The sequence below is a fragment of the Enhydra lutris genome, unplaced genomic scaffold, assembly GCF_002288905.1.
Source record: "Enhydra lutris kenyoni isolate GAN:26980312 unplaced genomic scaffold, ASM228890v2 scaffoldscaffold9, whole genome shotgun sequence".
Taxonomy (NCBI): domain Eukaryota; kingdom Metazoa; phylum Chordata; class Mammalia; order Carnivora; family Mustelidae; genus Enhydra; species Enhydra lutris.
In genome coordinates, this window is record NW_019154093.1 from 20,459,053 (window position 1) to 20,475,646 (window position 16,594).

The window sequence follows — 16,594 nt, forward strand, 5'->3', positions numbered from 1 at the left end:
TCTCTCAAATAAATAAATCTTTAAAAAAAAGATAGTTTTTCCATATTTAGGTACTGTATTTCTAAGAACGTATTGCCTAGCAATCAGCTAAATCTACAACTTACTTATTTTTAAAATGTGATATTCAAAAATCGTTTCCCTTTCTCAAAAAAGAAGTGAGAGGTGGGCAAATCAAGAAGTGGACACTGAACTATAGAGAAGGGACTGATGATTGCCAGGGGGGAGATAGATGAGGGAGATGGGTTAAATGAGTAATGGGGATTAAGGAGTGCACTTGTGATGAGTACTGGGCATTGCATGTTAGTGCTGAATCACTCTATTGTACACCTGAAACTAATATGACACTGTATATTAACTAAATGGAATTTAAATAAGAACTTTTTTTAAAAAAATCATGTTCCTTTCTACAAAGGCAGCACTGAGGTCTCAAAATCATTATTAATTTCACACTTATGTGCTCAATTTGGGGGAGAAACTGATTTGCACAGATACAGGCAAAACCAATCAATCAAGTATCTACATTACAAGACTTGAACTGTAATGTTTAAAATAACCTAGTTTCTGATAACTGGATAAATGCTTTTTTTTTTTTTTTTTAGATTTTATTTATTTGACAGAGAGAAAGAGAGAGAGAGATCACAAGTAGGCAGAGAGGCAGGCAGAGGGGGAGGGGGAAGCAGGCTCCCTGAGGAGCAAAGAGCCCAATGCGGGGCTCCATCCCAGGACCCTGAGATCATGTCCTGAGCCGAAGGCAGAGGTTTAACCCATTAAGCCACCCAGGCGCCCCTAAATGCTAATTTTTAAAAGATAATTCTATAAAAAGCTTACATAATATTAAAAAATAGAATATTTGACTTTTGGGGCGCTTGGGTGGCTCAGTCGTTAAGCGTCTGCTTTCAGCTCAGGTCATGATCCTGGGTCCCAGGATCAAGCCCCACATCAGGATCCCTGCTCAGCGGGAAGCCTGCTTCTCTCTCTCCCACTCCCCCTGCTTGTATTCCCTCTCTCGCTATGTCTCTGTCAAATAAATATATACAATCTTTAAAAAAAAAAAAAGAAAGAAAGAAAAATTGATTTTAAAAGTAAGTCCACATGAGCAAAACGATCTGGAATCATTTGTGAGAGGTATACAAGTTTCCTAAAAACACAAAGGCTAATGGACTTAATATGTGTGTACTTTTTATTCTGTATCTGTATTACTCTATATGTGTATTCTTTTTACTCATAAATATTTTATTTATGTGTACATTTCATTCTACCAATAATGTTCTTACCTACTTGACAATATGAAATAAATTTTCACCATCTGGCAAACAATGACCTGAATAGTTGTTTACAGAATGGGAAAAAGCTGTGGCATTCTCCGGCGCCTGGGGGGCTCAGTGGGTTAAAGCCTGCCTTCCGCTCAGGTCATGATCCCGGGGTCCTGGGATGGAGCTCCACAGAATACCCTAGCTTTTTTCCATTCTGTAAACAACTGCTAAAGTCAGTGCCATCGGTTTGAAAAGAAAAACAGCAGAATGTAGTAATGTAATCAAGATAAAATCCCAAATACTTGTTAGAAAATCTTAATTTGTCTCTGAGTACAAGAATCCTAAATTTCCTGTCCTTGGCGAATATAAAGTTCACAGTAAGCACACTAATTGTCACAAATAAGAAAACAAGCAGCTGGGGCACCTGGGTGGCTCAGTGGGTTAAGCCTCTGCCTTAGGCTCAGGTCATGATCTCAGGGTCCTGGGAGGGAGCCTCACATTCAGCTCTCTGATAAGCAGGGAGCCTGCTTTCCTTGCCCCCCACCATCTGCCTGCCTATTTGTGATCTCTGTCTCTCTGTCAAATAAATAAATAAAATCTTTTAAAAAGAGAGAGAGAAAGAAAACAAACAGCTACAAGTTGTTAAAGGAAGTAAAAATAGGGGAAATCAAAACAAAGTTATAATTACCTTAAAACTTTTAGTGAGGTAAACTATGATTACTGTTGTCCAAAGCCATTCTATAAAGCAGTTTTATAACAGGACAAAATACTCCTAAAAAGAGTTCTTTTTCATACAACCACATTCCACATTAGATAAAAGACTTGTGAATGAAAAAAACAAAAAGAGAATAAAAGACTTATGCAAAATAAATAAATAAATGAAATTTTAAAATCTCAGGCCAGTCGTAATCCTACAAAACACCAAAATCTTGTGGTCAACTTTTATTTTCAGAACAATTCTTTCTGTCTGAGCTTGGAAGTTATGGTATAATCAAATATAGATCTATCCATATTCCCAATAAATCAGATACTCCTACTGGGTAAGATAAAGAGCAAACTCTGGATATGACCATCACAATATTAAGTTATGAAATAAGGAAAATCAGAGAAAGAGGGAAATGAGAAGCCAATCAAAATCTCTCTAAGAAAAACTATCACTTACTATGCTAGTGTTAGACCATGTACAGTGATGACAGTGTTAGAAAATTCTGCCTATACATAACAGTAGCTTCTAAGTTAATGCTAAAATGAATGGTGAAAAATATCTCACTACAGGGCGCCTGGGTGGCTCAGTGGGTTAAGCCGCTGCCTTTGGCTCAGGTCATGATCTCAGGGTCCTGGGATCGAGTCCCGCATTGGGCTCTCTGCTCAGCAGAGAGCCTGCTTCCCTCTCTCTCTCTCTGCCTCTCTGTCTACTTGTGATCTCTGTCAAATAAATAAATAAAATCTTTAAAAAAAAAAATCTCACTACAATACTTTCTTCATCAAACTTCAAAAGGCAAAGATGGAGTGCACAGGGCATTAGTTCTAATACCAAGTCTTTCATGACGGGGTACAACTCTATTTTCAAAGGGTCTCCTTAAGATACTCATATATTAGTGTAACTACAGTTGGGCTAAGTGAAGGAATAACCTTTACTTATCCTTTAAATTATTCCTGGAGTTAGAACACACACCAAGCAATTCAAATCTGTAGAAGGGAATCCGCAAATGTGTAATTTATTAAGGTTATGAATTCACCGAAGATACTTTTGTATATACAGTCTATCTGACACATCCTTATTATCTTCATACCCTCCAAAGATTCCAGTAAGGCAAAGTCTCGAATGTTTATTTCTCCTTGAAAAAGACCATACCCTCAGCACTACCTTCACCACCGCCTCCTCCTCATTTTTTTACTCACCCCTTAATACAATACACCACACCCACAACACCACACTCTCCACACCCACACTCCATACAGCACACTCTCCTCAAAGAACAACCCGAAACTCCTGACCCAAAAAACCCATACTTAAAAGCCCCACTTAATATCCCCAAATTCTACCCATTCTCCACAAAATACAGAACACACTACACAGTCCACACACATACACTAAACCAAGAATTATAACACCCCCTCACCCTGCAAATCCATACATAACAAATTCTACATACACCCAACCCAGCACATGAATTGCACGTTCCCGCATGGCTCAACACAGACAGACAGACACACACACACACACACACGTCACGTACCGTATAAAAAGCAAACACACACACACACACACACACACACACACACACACGCACACAGGCGCGCGCGCGCGCGCACTCGCGCGCCACGTACCGTATAAAAGCCCAAACCACACACCACCTCAATGCTCTAACAAACCCTGAGAAGAGGCAACCCTTCTGACACCGGGAACCCACGAGGTTGGAGGTCGAAGAGGAAGAGGGCCATATACTTCACCTGAAAATCCGCCAGGATCATCTCCCGGTCCATATTGGACGCCATGGCGGCCGCCGAGTTCCGCGGCTCCGGGAGCGAAGCGCGCACCTGGGAGGAAAACTGCGCCTCCTGCGGCCGTCTCCGCCGCCGCCGCCGCCGCCGGGCGCCGAGAGGCTGGCTGGCGAGCCGGCGGGCGGACCGGCGGGCCGGCGGGCGGGGCAGCGCGGGAGGCTAGGCGCTCATACGCTCGGTAACCTTCAGGCGCCCGGGCTGCCCGCCTGCGCCCCGCAGAGCCCGCGCCGCAGCCGCCCTGACAGGGAGGTTGGTCTGGATGCGGGTCCGGTCTTCCTGTTGCTGGCCAGGATGAGGGCAGGTTACGACAGCGCGCAACCGGCTCCCTTCGGCAGCGGTGAGACCGGCGGGGGCGGGGAAACCAGGCGAACGAGCAGGCGGGTGAACCCCACGGCCGCCTCCGCCTCCTCCGCTTCCTCCCTGGCCGCCGCCTCCACCCCTGGTTGGCCGGCGCCAAGGCTGTCGCACATTTTGCCTGTCATCGAGGTCGCAAAGCGCCGCTTTGCGGCTGCCACGTGACTGCCTTCCTGTCAAGAGCTAGGCGCGCGACTACCGGGCGGGCATCTGCGCGACTACCGGGCGGGCATCTGCGAGCCGCTGGCAGAGTACCCAACTAGCAACTGCGGGAGCTAGTTGTCCCGCATCAGGTTATTACAGTTTGGAATTAATCAAAGGCCTCAGGGTACTGCCTCCTCCTGGCTGGGGCGGGGATCAGCTTCTAAGCCTTACGAGGTTAAATAGTCACAGAAATACACACAAAGCTTCACAAACTAATTCAACACTCTCAAAACCCGTTTTACAAACAGAATTTCATAAATGTACAGTCTCTCTAACAAAGCTTAACCAAAGTACAACCTCATATACACTCTTCTAGGCTCAACCTCACTACCAAAACCTGCTTACACACCGGCACACTCAATCCCAGGCCCCCTGACTCGTGCATCCTCAACCTTTCAATAACACAGAGGTAACCAGGCTGCTGAGATCGACTTGGGTGAACATAGAAGCTGAGAAAAGTGAGACTATAGATCCCAAGAAAAGGAGAAATGTTTTTTGTTAGTTACAACAAATAAAAACTTTTCTATTCCTGCAGCATAACATTTATTTTTTAGACCTAAAACTTGAGTCCGGCTTTAATATAGTCAATTTAAAATACTTCTATAAGTGAAGAAATTTTATTGAAACACCAATTACTAAATCTTCAATTTATGGTCAGAAATTGAACGGCCTTGAGACAAGAATAATCAAAGACTATATAATGAAGTGTGACAGTTTGTAATTGTCACTGGAGGAAATGTTACAGTGGGATATGGGGATATGTTTAACTTTGACTTAGGAAAATATCATCTTCTGGACTGTAATAGAGCATTGACTTGCCTTGCAAGGTACATTAAACCCTGAAATTGTAAAGTAAGATTGCTGATTTTGTGCTATAAAGTAGATGCTAGTAAAGTGACCATATAGACCAAGGCCTCCATTTTGTATTCCCTGAAGACAAAGAAGAGCACTATGCTGTTCTAAAGATCTAGGCTCATCCTGTGTTTCTTAGATGAAGATAGCCTGGCATACAACTCTCATGCAATAGTCTGTATTTAGACCAGAATTAGCTAGGTAAGGAATAGAATTATCCGTAGTCACATGAATTGAATGTATTTTTTTAATTGCCATCCCATAGGAAGAATTTCCAAAATATAGCACACATGTGAATCACAAGGTGAAACACAGTACCAGAAGCTTAAGTGTAGTAATTTAGTTGTCCCAATCTCATTCTTACAATGATTTTACAGAATAAAAAACTACTCTGAGAACTTAAGAGTTTTCTCAAAGTCATGCTACAAAGTGACAGACCTAGTATTCAAGACTAGGTCAAAACTAGTGCTCTTTCCACTTACCCTGTTGCCTCCCTGCAATTCACCCTCCATGTTGCAAAGTTTGTACATTTCGTGAGACTGAGTCTTCCTTTTGACTTACCTATTCATGGGTTGGGTACCCAGCATCCAGAGTGATTGTCCACTACGGACAATGAAATGAAAGAAAAATAAATATTGAATTAAAAAATAGTTTATTTTTCATTTCCCCAGAATTTTCTTAGAAACAATTTTATTTCACAAACTGAGATAATAAAAATGTATAGAGATTCTCTATACATAAGCATGAGCAAAGGAAAATAATTTTAATTCATTCTCATAGTTAATCTACATTAACTCACAGAGCAGCCTAATTCAAATAAAGGTCTTTTTCTAGACTCTCCATGTTCTTTGATCTTCCTGTTACTGTTTGAAAAAGAACTTTAATTTCATCTTTCTTTCAAATATATGTGATAAAATTATTTTGCTGAATTTTCATTTGACATAATTTTATATTTATATGTGTTTACCTTTGATCTAGCTTCCTCTAATGTTACCATCTTACATAACCATGGTACAGCTATCAGAACTAAGAAATTAACATTGGTATAATATTATTAATCAAATTCTAGAGACTCTATTTGCATTTTTAAAATTTATTTTAGAGAGATAGAGGGTGTGGGAGGGACAGAGGAAGAAGAGAATCTCAAGTGGACTCCATGCTTAGCATAGACCCTGATGCGGAACACCATTCCAGGACTCTGAGATAATGACTTGAGCCAAAACCAAGAGTCAGATGCTTAACGGACTGCATCATCCAGGTTCCCTGACTCTATTTGCCTTTTTACATCAATGTCTGTCCTCTGTTTCAGGGTCCAATCCAGAATACCACATTATATATTGTTGTCATGTTTCCTTAGACTCTTCCAATCTGTGACAGGTTTTGATCTTGACTTTTGAAGAATAGTGGTCAGGAACATTATAGACCATCCCTCAATTTGGGTTTGTCCAGAATTTTGTCCAAATTATACTGCTTATGGATTTGGGAAGAATACCACAGAAGTGATGTGCCTGCATCATATATTACCAGGGCATATGATATCAACATAACTTATAGTGGTATTAACCTTAATCCTTTGGTTAAGTTAATTAAGCTTTTTAACACTACTCACTTCTACTATAATTCATAAGAAGATTAATGCTACTGCAGAATTAGATCCACACCTGGGTAATCAAAAATATATTTAATTGAATGATTTAATTTCTTTAGGAGTCTTGGTGTCTGATCCTGGACTCTTAACAAGTGGGATAGGCTTAAGACTTGGGGCCCCAAGTTCTGAGTCCAAATCCTATATCCACTAACTTACTGGCTTTAAGTCACAATCTCTGCAAGCCTCAATTCCTTCTTCTAAAAATGGGGATAATTACCATATGTAACTCAGAGTTGTTGTGAAGATTAAATAATGTGTGTATCATATGTTATAACCATGAACCAGTATACAAATGTTAATTGTTGCTATTATGGTTAGGCTTTTGAGTTGCTTACTGGGCATTTATTTACTTACTTTACAAAATGACTTTCTTTTTTTTAAAGATTTTATTTATTTGACAGACAGAGATCACAAGTAGGCAGAGAGGCAGGCAGAGATAGAGAGGAGGAAGCAGGCTCCCCGCTGAGCCAAGAGCCTGATGTGGGCTCAATCCCAGGACCCTGAGATCATGACCTGAGCCTAAGGCAAAGGCTTTAACCCACTGAGCCACCCAGGCACCCCTACAAAATGACTTTCATAGATGGTGGGACTACGCATATAAAAAAGTCTACTGAAACTCAGAAATAAAATGCCTCAGTCACAATTATGAAATGATAAAAAGGTCCCTGAGGGTACCAGTCTATTTTCCACCTCTGTTGGATCTATAAATACAGCAAAAAGGAAGACTTTGATATGAGGTAAAGAAATTACAGATGCCACATACACATTTCCATACGTTAACCATTGAAAAACTGCATAAATGAGTCAATGAGAAAAAGCAAAATATAATCTGATAAATTACATTTCTTTTGTTTTTAGGATTTTATTTACTTATTTGACAGAGAGAGAAAGATCACAAGTAGGCAGAGAGGCAGGGGGTTGGGGGGAAGCAGGCTCCCTGCTGAGCAGAGAGCCCCGATGCAGGGCTCCATGCAGGGCTGGATCGCAGGACCCTGAGATCATGAGTGGAAGGCAGAGGTTTAACCCACTGAGCAACCCAGACACCCCTGATAAATTATATTTCTATAAGCACTTTAAAGTGAGTATGAACTGCTGAGGAAAAAAAAAAGATTTCTATAACTGTTATTATTTAATATAAAGCCTCTTTTTGGTGTTTGAAAGACATGTCATCATTATGCTAAAAGAGAAACCACTACTTTCAATATATTAGATGCTTAACTGTGGATCTATCTTATATACCATGTTAGAATGTAAAATAATTAAAGGCAGAGATACTCACCTTTAAATATACTTCAGTGAACTAATACTTAATATTAGATTTTCATTGGAGGTACTTTATGGTGGTTACTTATGCTCTCTAAACTAAGCCTCGAACCTCTGTGCTGCCAGTTGTGGTTTATCCAATAAGCAGGCTAAGCACATGCTTTAGAGTACAAGCAAAGCCAGAATAAAACAAAAACAAAAACAAAAACAAAAAAACAAAAAAAGCCTTCCTTAAAGAATTTAAATTTAATATCTCAGCAAAAGCACTAAAGTAGTCATCATGGGGAAAAATCGGAATTCTTTTGGACATCTTTACTCCTATTTTTTGGCTTTGTTTTTATTTACATATGAGGTATGATAATGGGACATCAGAATCTTTTCAGTTAGTTTAGGACCTCCAAAAATCTTAGTCTAGCTCTCTATGCATCTTAAATTACCATAAATTTTCCATAACTCAGTTATTCAGCAAAAAGTATTTCATGAAGATTATAACATATGTATTTATACATAATGAGCATAATTTAAGATTCTTTCTCATTACAGTATCTTCTCTTAGCAAGAAACCATAATAATTGACAGAAAGCAACTCTTCATAAATTTGAAATATATAAGTACATGAGAGGAGTTAATTTCTGGTGTTTTACTCCATACCTGATTCACAATGCAAGTTTAGTTACCTAAGAAAAGAGCTCCAGTATTTTTTTCAACACTTCTGTCAAAACACTGCCAGATTCTTCCCAGTTTCAACTCTTCCTCTATGTACTAGCCAGTCTGTTGCTAGATGTTTATCCAGAGATTTCTGGTGTGTGTTGTTGCTAATACTCCCATTATACTTCAAGGGGCTGGGTACAGATGTTGCTGGAGGATCTGCTTACTCTAATTAGACCACTTGTCATTTTTTGCTTGGTTTCATTTTGACCACTGGGTGCATCATGTAACCATGCTGGGTATTTTTAAGAGCAAAAAATATAGAAACCAGTAGTTAATTAATCTTACATAGCTAAAAGAGGAGGTTAAAAGTACAGACAACTGGTGTCCCAGATGAGTGAAATAAACGATTGGGGAACAGGCTACTCACTTCTTTACATTTAAACACCCTCCCTTCCTCCCCCCCCAAAACAAGCCCCCATCTAAGTAGAAAACGAGAGAACTTTGGCAATAAAGAAATGGCCTTGTTAGAAAAGCTCCCCACGAGTTGTTGTAAATTTAGCTTTAAAGTTAATTGCTTTTCTCTCTTTTCCCGAAGAAATGGAACATTTCAGTTTCTCGGCCCTGAAACATTGAGTTCAGAGTTCGTCATGGTTTCTTCCCTACACTTTGTCCTTTGGTTTTCGTAAAAGTCAGTCCATTAAAAACGTTTGCTTTTTCTGAGCACTGTTCTCGATGTCAGTCCGGGTCTCTTCCTCCACCCCCCACGGCCATCTCTGCCCACCACGACCCCAGGCGTTGATCTGGCAGGTGCGAGGCCAAAGCCCGAGGCTGAGAAAAGGCTGCGGAGTGTATATAGTGCACACCCCTGAGGAGGCGGCGGCAGCTGTAGGCCCGGCCGCCCGAACTTCGAGAACCTAGCGGCGGAGCGCTGAGGCGAGTGAGCCTCCCCGCCAGGGCCGGGGGAACTTGGTTCGCGCCAGCTCGCTCTCCGCCTTCCAGCAGCCAGCGCCGCCAAGCCTCTCAGGCCCTGCGGCTCTCCGCAGCAGTCTTAATTAACAAGCCTCTTCCCCCCTCACCCGCCCCCGCCGGGCTCCAGGAGTCCTAGGTTTCGTGTCGCAGACTCCAGCCCGCCAGCCAGCCTGTGGAGGCCAAACCCTGCTCCGCGGGGCAAAACGCCGATCCAGCAGGGGACCGGCCGTGGGGCGGGCGGCCGGAGCGGACGGGTGGGAACCCGTGCCTGAGACGCAGGGAGGGCAGTGGGGAGGGAGGAGGCGGGAGAAAGGGCGCGGGCTGGGGGCGGAGCGAGGGAGCGAGCGAGCGAGCGAGCGAGCGAGCCTGCGAGCCTGCGAGCCTGCGAGCCTGGGCGCCTCCTGGGCAGTGGGCGGTGCGTGGGCGGTGCCGGGCCTTCCCGCTCCTGTGGCGCTGCAACTCAGCCGAGCCTCCTTAAAAGTCTGCCGTTAAAATGGGGGCGGGTTTTTCAACTCAAAAAGCGCTCAATTTTTTTCTTTTCAAAAAAAGCTGATGAGGTCGGAAAAAAGAGAGAAGAAACCGGCACCGTCTCTGCAGCGGCAACAGAAGCAGCAATTGTTTGAGTGAAAAAAGAAGCCAAGGAAGGAGGGTAGGAAAAGCGCTCAAAGGAGGACAACGCTCAAGTGTCTGTAGGGGCGAACAGAGCGGGGACCGGCGATTTGGGGGGGACCAGCTACAAAAAAACTGTCACTGGGAGCGCTGCGGCTCTGGAGGAAGCCTTGTTGCCCGGCTCGGCTCCCGAGCACAGTTAGCTGGCGGCGGCTGCGGCACAGGCTTGGGGCACAGACCGCGGGACAGCGAAGGGTCGGCGAAGTGGCACCGGGTGTCGGAGCCACTGGGCTCTCGCCGGGAGGGCGACAGGACTGTCTGCGCTCTGGCATTGTGGCGACTCCCCATACTCAGACCTTGGCCTGCGCTTCTCTGGTCGCTCCCGATCTCCGGAGGCCCCCAGAAAATTGGGAAAGGAAGGAAAAGACGGCGGCGGCAGCTCAATGAGCGTCTGCAGTGGGAAGTCTGAACTGGCTCGGTCGTAGGCGGGAAGTTACTGGTGGGCTGCCCTGTGCAGCCGCGATGCTGCCGCGCGCCGCCCCAGCAGCCCCGGCCCCATAAACGCTTCCCGCATCACTCGCCTCCTTCCTCACGCTGCTGGGAGTCCCGGGACCTGGTGGGGCCGGCATGACCGACTTACCCGGAGCCCGCCGCGCGCCCGGCAGTCTCCGGAGACGCGCTCCGAGCCTGGCTCCCACGGCCTCTGAGGCTCCGCGGGGCTGCGGCAGCCCAGCGGGCGGGCTACGGAGCCTTCCCACTCGGCGTTAGCGTGCAGTCCGGCCCGGACGCGAATAAAGGCTCCTACTGAGAAGCGGAGGCCACTGAAGAGTCGTGGAGACCTATAACCCAAGGGCCACGGAACTGCTACTCCCGTTTGCCTTTGACGATCATCTTTAACCCTCCGGAGCACGTCAGCATCCAGCCTCCGCGGCGCTCTCCCCGCATCGGAGAACTCAGGACTACCCCTTCGGTGAGACGGATGGAGACCGAGCCCCTCCGAGGACCTGCCCCAGCGGTTCTGGCTCGCGCGGCTCAAGTCATCACCGTGAACAAGGGTAGGTTAATGCCTTTTCTTTCCCCCGAAATGTCTTTTCTTCCGCGGTATTTTGTGCCCTGAACTAGTCCCTTAAGTCTCCGCGCACATTCCTCACAGAGATTGTAGTGTAGATACGTGACAACTCTGCATACATTTTACGTCCAGAGTGATTTGCCGGGAATATGTATATGTCTGTGTGTCTTTCTGTTGAGTCACCAGAATTCTTCACAGGGGTTAAGCTAAAAAGCGAGGAGCGGAGCCCCTCTCCAATGGCTCAGTTTTGCTGAATAATCACGTGTGAATCGAGGGGCGGGCTTTTGGCAGGCAGATCTTACTAGTATTTACTACCAAGCTCTACTCCAGATTAACCATCCCAGTCCTTCTGTCAGTCTCCGATGCCATCATGCAGCCTGGTTAGGAGCAAAAGAAAAGGGAAAAAGAAAAACAACTAATTCATCTTTTCCCGATCGTCAGGACCCTAAAGAATGGCCGAGCCTTGGGGGAACGAGTTGGCGTCTGCAGCTGCCAGGGGGGACCTAGAGCAACTTACTAGTTTGTTGCAAAATAATGTAAACGTCAATGCACAAAATGGATTTGGAAGGACTGCGCTGCAGGTTGGTATCCAGAGAGGTGGGGAAAACAGGTCAACAATGTTGCCTACGTGATCCGGGTTTCTGGAATAACGGCTCTTAAGCTTCCAGGGGTACAAAATTTCACTGTTTTTTTAAGCCTAGTTGGTTGCCATATTTTATATCTTTAAGTGGATCCAACTCCCCAAAATGACGTACTTTGAACAAACTCGTCAAATTCAACAACATCCTCGATATCAAATGGGTTCCAGGTTTGGTCTTAATTTTTGGAATGTTTTTGTGCCGGTAGAGATTTAAAAGTAGTTGTAGCAGCGCCGAGGTGTGTGTGTTTTTTAAGACAGCTCTGTAAACACATTATTATGATTATTATTTGAAGTAAATACACTGCTATTAGTGGTTTCCGTGCTTTGCTCCAATAATTGACTTTAACGTTAGTTTTCCTGACTACTGGCGAGGGTGTTTTTCCTTCAAATGCTTCAAGTTTTGATAAACGACCTTTCCTCATTTGGAATGGGTGGCCTGGGCACGGGGACAGGATGTACATTTCACAGTTAATGTAATACCATCCACCCATTCAGGATTGAGGAGGAATAAAAAGTTGAATTTTCTAATCAGAGTTCAGTTTGTAGTATTTTTGTCTCTGCGGTTGTGCGGTAATATGTTCTAACTTTCAGTAATTAGATTTACAAGCAAGAAATGAAACATGTCCAGCTGCCAAGTATTGTACCTGATATATTTTTTTTTCCTCCTCTGAATGTTAGTTATCATGTAACTTAATTGAAAGGCTTAGAAACAGAAAAAATGGCAAAGTAGTCTCAAATAGTTGCTTTATCAGAGTTCTGGTGGTACTCATATGAACTGTTCTTATTCGGAAATGCAACACTTGAAGCTGTTTTTGAAAATCCTTTGGGGAGAAGGTTTAGAATGCTTTGTTTTACAAGAATTAGAAATTTAAGTGGGAGGAGATATACTATTAACAGACGAAGTTAAGTCTGGGCATTTTAAAACAATATACTGATCTTATAAAGCTTTCAGTGTTAAGGAAGCTTATACATAGATACTAAATTATTTAATCTTATTATTTCGGGTAGATTTTGTGGAATAGGGATTTTTTTTTCTTTGTCCACCCAATAGTTTTTAAGGTTTTGGGGTGATATCAATGCTACAAATTTAACACATTGAAAAGTTTCCTATGAAAACCCAAAAGATTATATAAATCTCACAAGGAATGGGCAACTTAACCCATGTTCAGAATAAGATCTTACAGGACTTTTGACGAACAGGAAGACTGGGAGATTAATATTGACAAAGTTTTGGCATTTTTAATACAACTTGGCAATCTTGTTTATATTAAGCATACTTATCTATATACTAACACCCACTTATTGTGGCTTAACCCTAGCACATATAATGAAACACACAAACAGGAGTCTCAAGGCTTATTTTCAGTATGTATAATCTTGGTTCTGAAGTTGTGTCATAATTCAAGAAAGAACTTTCTTTCAAAACAATTTCCAATAGTAATATTATTTTTGTGAAAGATGGCAAATTTCCTTCTATAATTATGTTCATTTAACTTGGTTGCAAATTTTTCCCTTCTTCCTAGTGTAAGCTTTTCAATCAGAATGATATCAAAGGCCTTAATCGCACATTTGCTTTACAGAGATCCAAGGTGTCTATCCCTTATTTTTCCCAGTCCAGGTCCTTAAATGTGACTAAATCTCTAGAGGTAGATGTGGCAAAAATTAGATTGTGTTCATTTTTAACCAAAAAGTTTATTTTATTGAAATTCTCAAAAAATAAAATATATATCATTTTTACCACTGCCCCAAAAGAAGGGCTAAATCAGTAGGGTTTTATCAACAGGGAAGTGTAATATTTTGGCCATCTATATGGTTTGCATTTATAAAATATTATTTATTCTAAATATATTCATACTTACTTTGTGATTGTTTTTTAAATAAACAGTTTAAAGAGATAGACAACTTTGTATGTATTTTTCAATGGATATTTAATTTCATAAACATTTGAGAGTCTACTATGTAATCTATTTATTTTAAGTTGTTATGAATATACCTAAATATAAATGAAACCAGTTAAAATGCTGAACTATTTTCTGGCATGTTAATGAGACTACATTTTTTTCCACAACTAAATTACATGTATTATATAATTGCATGCTTCTCTACAAGATATTTTATAATTATGAGAGCATAACAGAGACCCCTATTAGAGTGAAATGTATTCAAACAACCATAGGTAAGTCTTTTTCATATGAATTATTTGTATGTTGATAGCAAATTTTAATACATTCTGACTTTTAAAATGTTGGCAGTTTACAAATAGCTACTCCTAATTGTCTGATAATAGCTGCAAAAGGAAATAAGATGGCATCCCCAGTAGATTATTAAATATGCTCAAACCACAAGACAAAGTTGTCTGTCTCAAAATACACATTAAATATCTTATTTTCTCTTCGTTTGCTCACTTTAAAATCAGGAAGCTAGTTAGAACTTTAAGAGACAGTAAGTGATAGAGTAGGATAACTGTTTCATTCTTTTCAGGAATGGTTGCCATGCAGTCATCTCCTGTCTAATACATGGTATATCATGAACTTAGCTTTGATAAATCAGTATCATAAACAATGTAGCACACCAGTGATTATTTAACACTTTAACAATTGGTAACATTTTAAAATTTCAGGTAAAGGATTCTAAGCTCCAAACACACCCAGTAGCCAGTATGAAATAACTTACAAAGAGAAAAATATTTTTTAGAAAAACATTGGAAATTTGAGCTATATATATTTGAAAAAAACTTGTGAAAATTAATAATTTAAGAAAATATCAGGTCCTGTGTTTTAATAGATCATTTTTATATTAGGTGATGGAGTCTGATGTGTGGAAACACTTCTTTGTGGGTTTAAAGAAACTCACTCTCCTTATTTCTTTTCAGTAGCTATTTAGAAAATTAATTTTATCTACATTTAATATTTCAGAATTAATAATTCAGGTTTTATGTATTATGAGCATAAGCAAGCAAACAAGAGATTCTCAAATTCCTTTCTTTTTTTTTTAGATTTTATTTATTTATTTATTTATTTGACAGAGATACAGTGAGAGAGAGAACAGGAACAGGGGCAGAGAGGGAGAAGCAGGCTCCCCACTGAGCAGGCTGCCCAACGTGGGGCCCAATCCCCAGATCATGACCTGAGCCGAAAGCAGACGCCCAACAATGGAGCCACCCAGGCGCCCCTCAAATTCCATTTCTTTTATTTTAATAAGTTCATGAAATTACGCAAGTCTTCATGGGAGATAGGAAACTGAGTTGTGGGTGAATTTTCCACAAGTTGGACTGGTTCTATTTTACTGATCAATTTATCCTACTTTGGGGTCCCTTTAAGATATTCCATCAGAGAAGCTCGATCTTTAGAGTTATTCTTCTACTTTTACCTACTCGTACTTTCTTTCCTGCAATTGAGCCTTTCAAACCCCACCAGGTGGGCCTTCCCCAATCACTGTTTCACCAAAAATAAAGTTATATAAATAGGAGATATGGATATTTTAAAATATTTTTGTAAGAGAACTTGAAGGATTCTCCCGTTTTCTCTTCTTTCCTAGGTTATGAAACTTGGAAATCCTGAGATTGCCAGGAGACTACTACTTAGAGGTGCTAATCCCGATTTGAAAGACCGAACTGGTTTCGCTGTCATTCATGATGCAGCCAGAGCAGGTTTCCTGGACACTTTACAGACTTTGCTGGAGTTCCAAGCTGATGTTAACATCGAGGATAATGAAGGGAACCTGCCCTTGCACTTGGCTGCCAAAGAAGGCCACCTCCCTGTGGTGGAGTTCCTCATGAAGCACACAGCCAGCAAAGTGGGGCATCGGAACCATAAGGGGGACACCGCCTGCGACTTGGCCAGGCTCTACCGGAGGAATGAGGTCGTTAGCCTAATGGAGGGAAACCAGGCGGAGGGAGCTTCGAATTTGCAATGAATATGGGGAGGGTTCTTCCACACTGCCTTCTATTTTGTCAGTTAATTGGTTGCCTGTCCTATATTACTTTCACTTGTTAAAATTCAGTTTTGTCATATTTTAAACAGCTAGTTCAATCTTCACAGGATGCAAAGTGGAAATCTTAGTCAGATTTATGAATATATTTAAGCAACATCCTTTTCACTTGCAAAATCCTGAGTTCTAACACATAACTGCAAATAGCTTTGGCTTTCTCCTGAGTATGTTATCTTGCCTTGACTTTTTCCTCGCTTCTCCCTTTGCCAGTCTCAAAACCCAACTTAAGAGACTTTGTTTTAAAAATGTTTTGTCCTGATGCTTCTTTTGCCTAATTAAAACACTTTTTCAAAACAGGACAATGTTTTTCTGTGTTTTCCACTCTATTATCCCCACATAGTTTGCCACTTGCTAAGAAGTGTACTAAAAGTTCACAATATTGTAAGTCTCAACATTAGAAAAGTAGTCGAAGTAAAAAACTAGATGTATTCTATTGATGATTCAGTTATTCTTTCCTTCCTCATGTCTCCCCCCCAAAGATTTTACTTGGTGCCTCATATTTCTCTTCACAACAAAATAAGGACAATGTTTTTTGAAGACCTGAAATTATTTCAATATAATTTCAGAATTTTTCTTAATGTTCGATC

The 16,594-nt window shown here is 41.7% G+C and overlaps 2 protein-coding genes and 1 long non-coding RNA gene across 3 annotated transcripts in view; 1 reads left to right on the forward strand and 2 right to left on the reverse strand.

Moving 5' to 3' along the window:
* The window catches only part of LOC111142863 (Fas associated factor 1), a 468,894-nt gene extending 464,758 nt beyond the window's left edge, over positions 1–4,136 (reverse strand). The window contains exon 1 of the mRNA XM_022496233.1: positions 3,708–4,136. Coding sequence (XP_022351941.1) covers positions 3,708–3,752 — 45 coding nt within the window. The 5' untranslated portion in view covers positions 3,753–4,136. The remainder of the gene's footprint in view (positions 1–3,707) is intronic.
* A 6,146-nt stretch (positions 4,137–10,282) lies between these two features.
* LOC111143151 (cyclin dependent kinase inhibitor 2C) lies at positions 10,283–16,306 on the forward strand. Its single transcript, XM_022496656.1, has 3 exons — positions 10,283–11,363; positions 11,819–11,958; positions 15,555–16,306. Exons 2-3 carry the CDS (start codon positions 11,830–11,832, stop codon positions 15,930–15,932), a joined length of 507 nt encoding a protein of 168 aa, XP_022352364.1. The 5' UTR covers positions 10,283–11,363; positions 11,819–11,829; the 3' UTR covers positions 15,933–16,306.
* On the reverse strand, positions 10,353–10,653 carry LOC111143152. The gene has a single exon (XR_002640313.1). It is a non-coding gene; the product is annotated as an uncharacterized LOC111143152 (long non-coding RNA).
* Positions 16,307–16,594: the final 288 nt, after the last annotated feature.

Excerpts from the sequence above, each read along its gene's own strand:
- LOC111143151 (XM_022496656.1), top strand. The coding sequence starts at position 11,830 with ATGGCCGAGCCTTGGGGGAACGAGTTGGCGTCTGCAGCTGCCAGGGGG. Across the intron at positions 11,959-15,554 it reads TTGGAAGGACTGCGCTGCAG|GTTATGAAACTTGGAAATCC; the intron begins GTTGGTATCCAG and ends CTTCTTTCCTAG.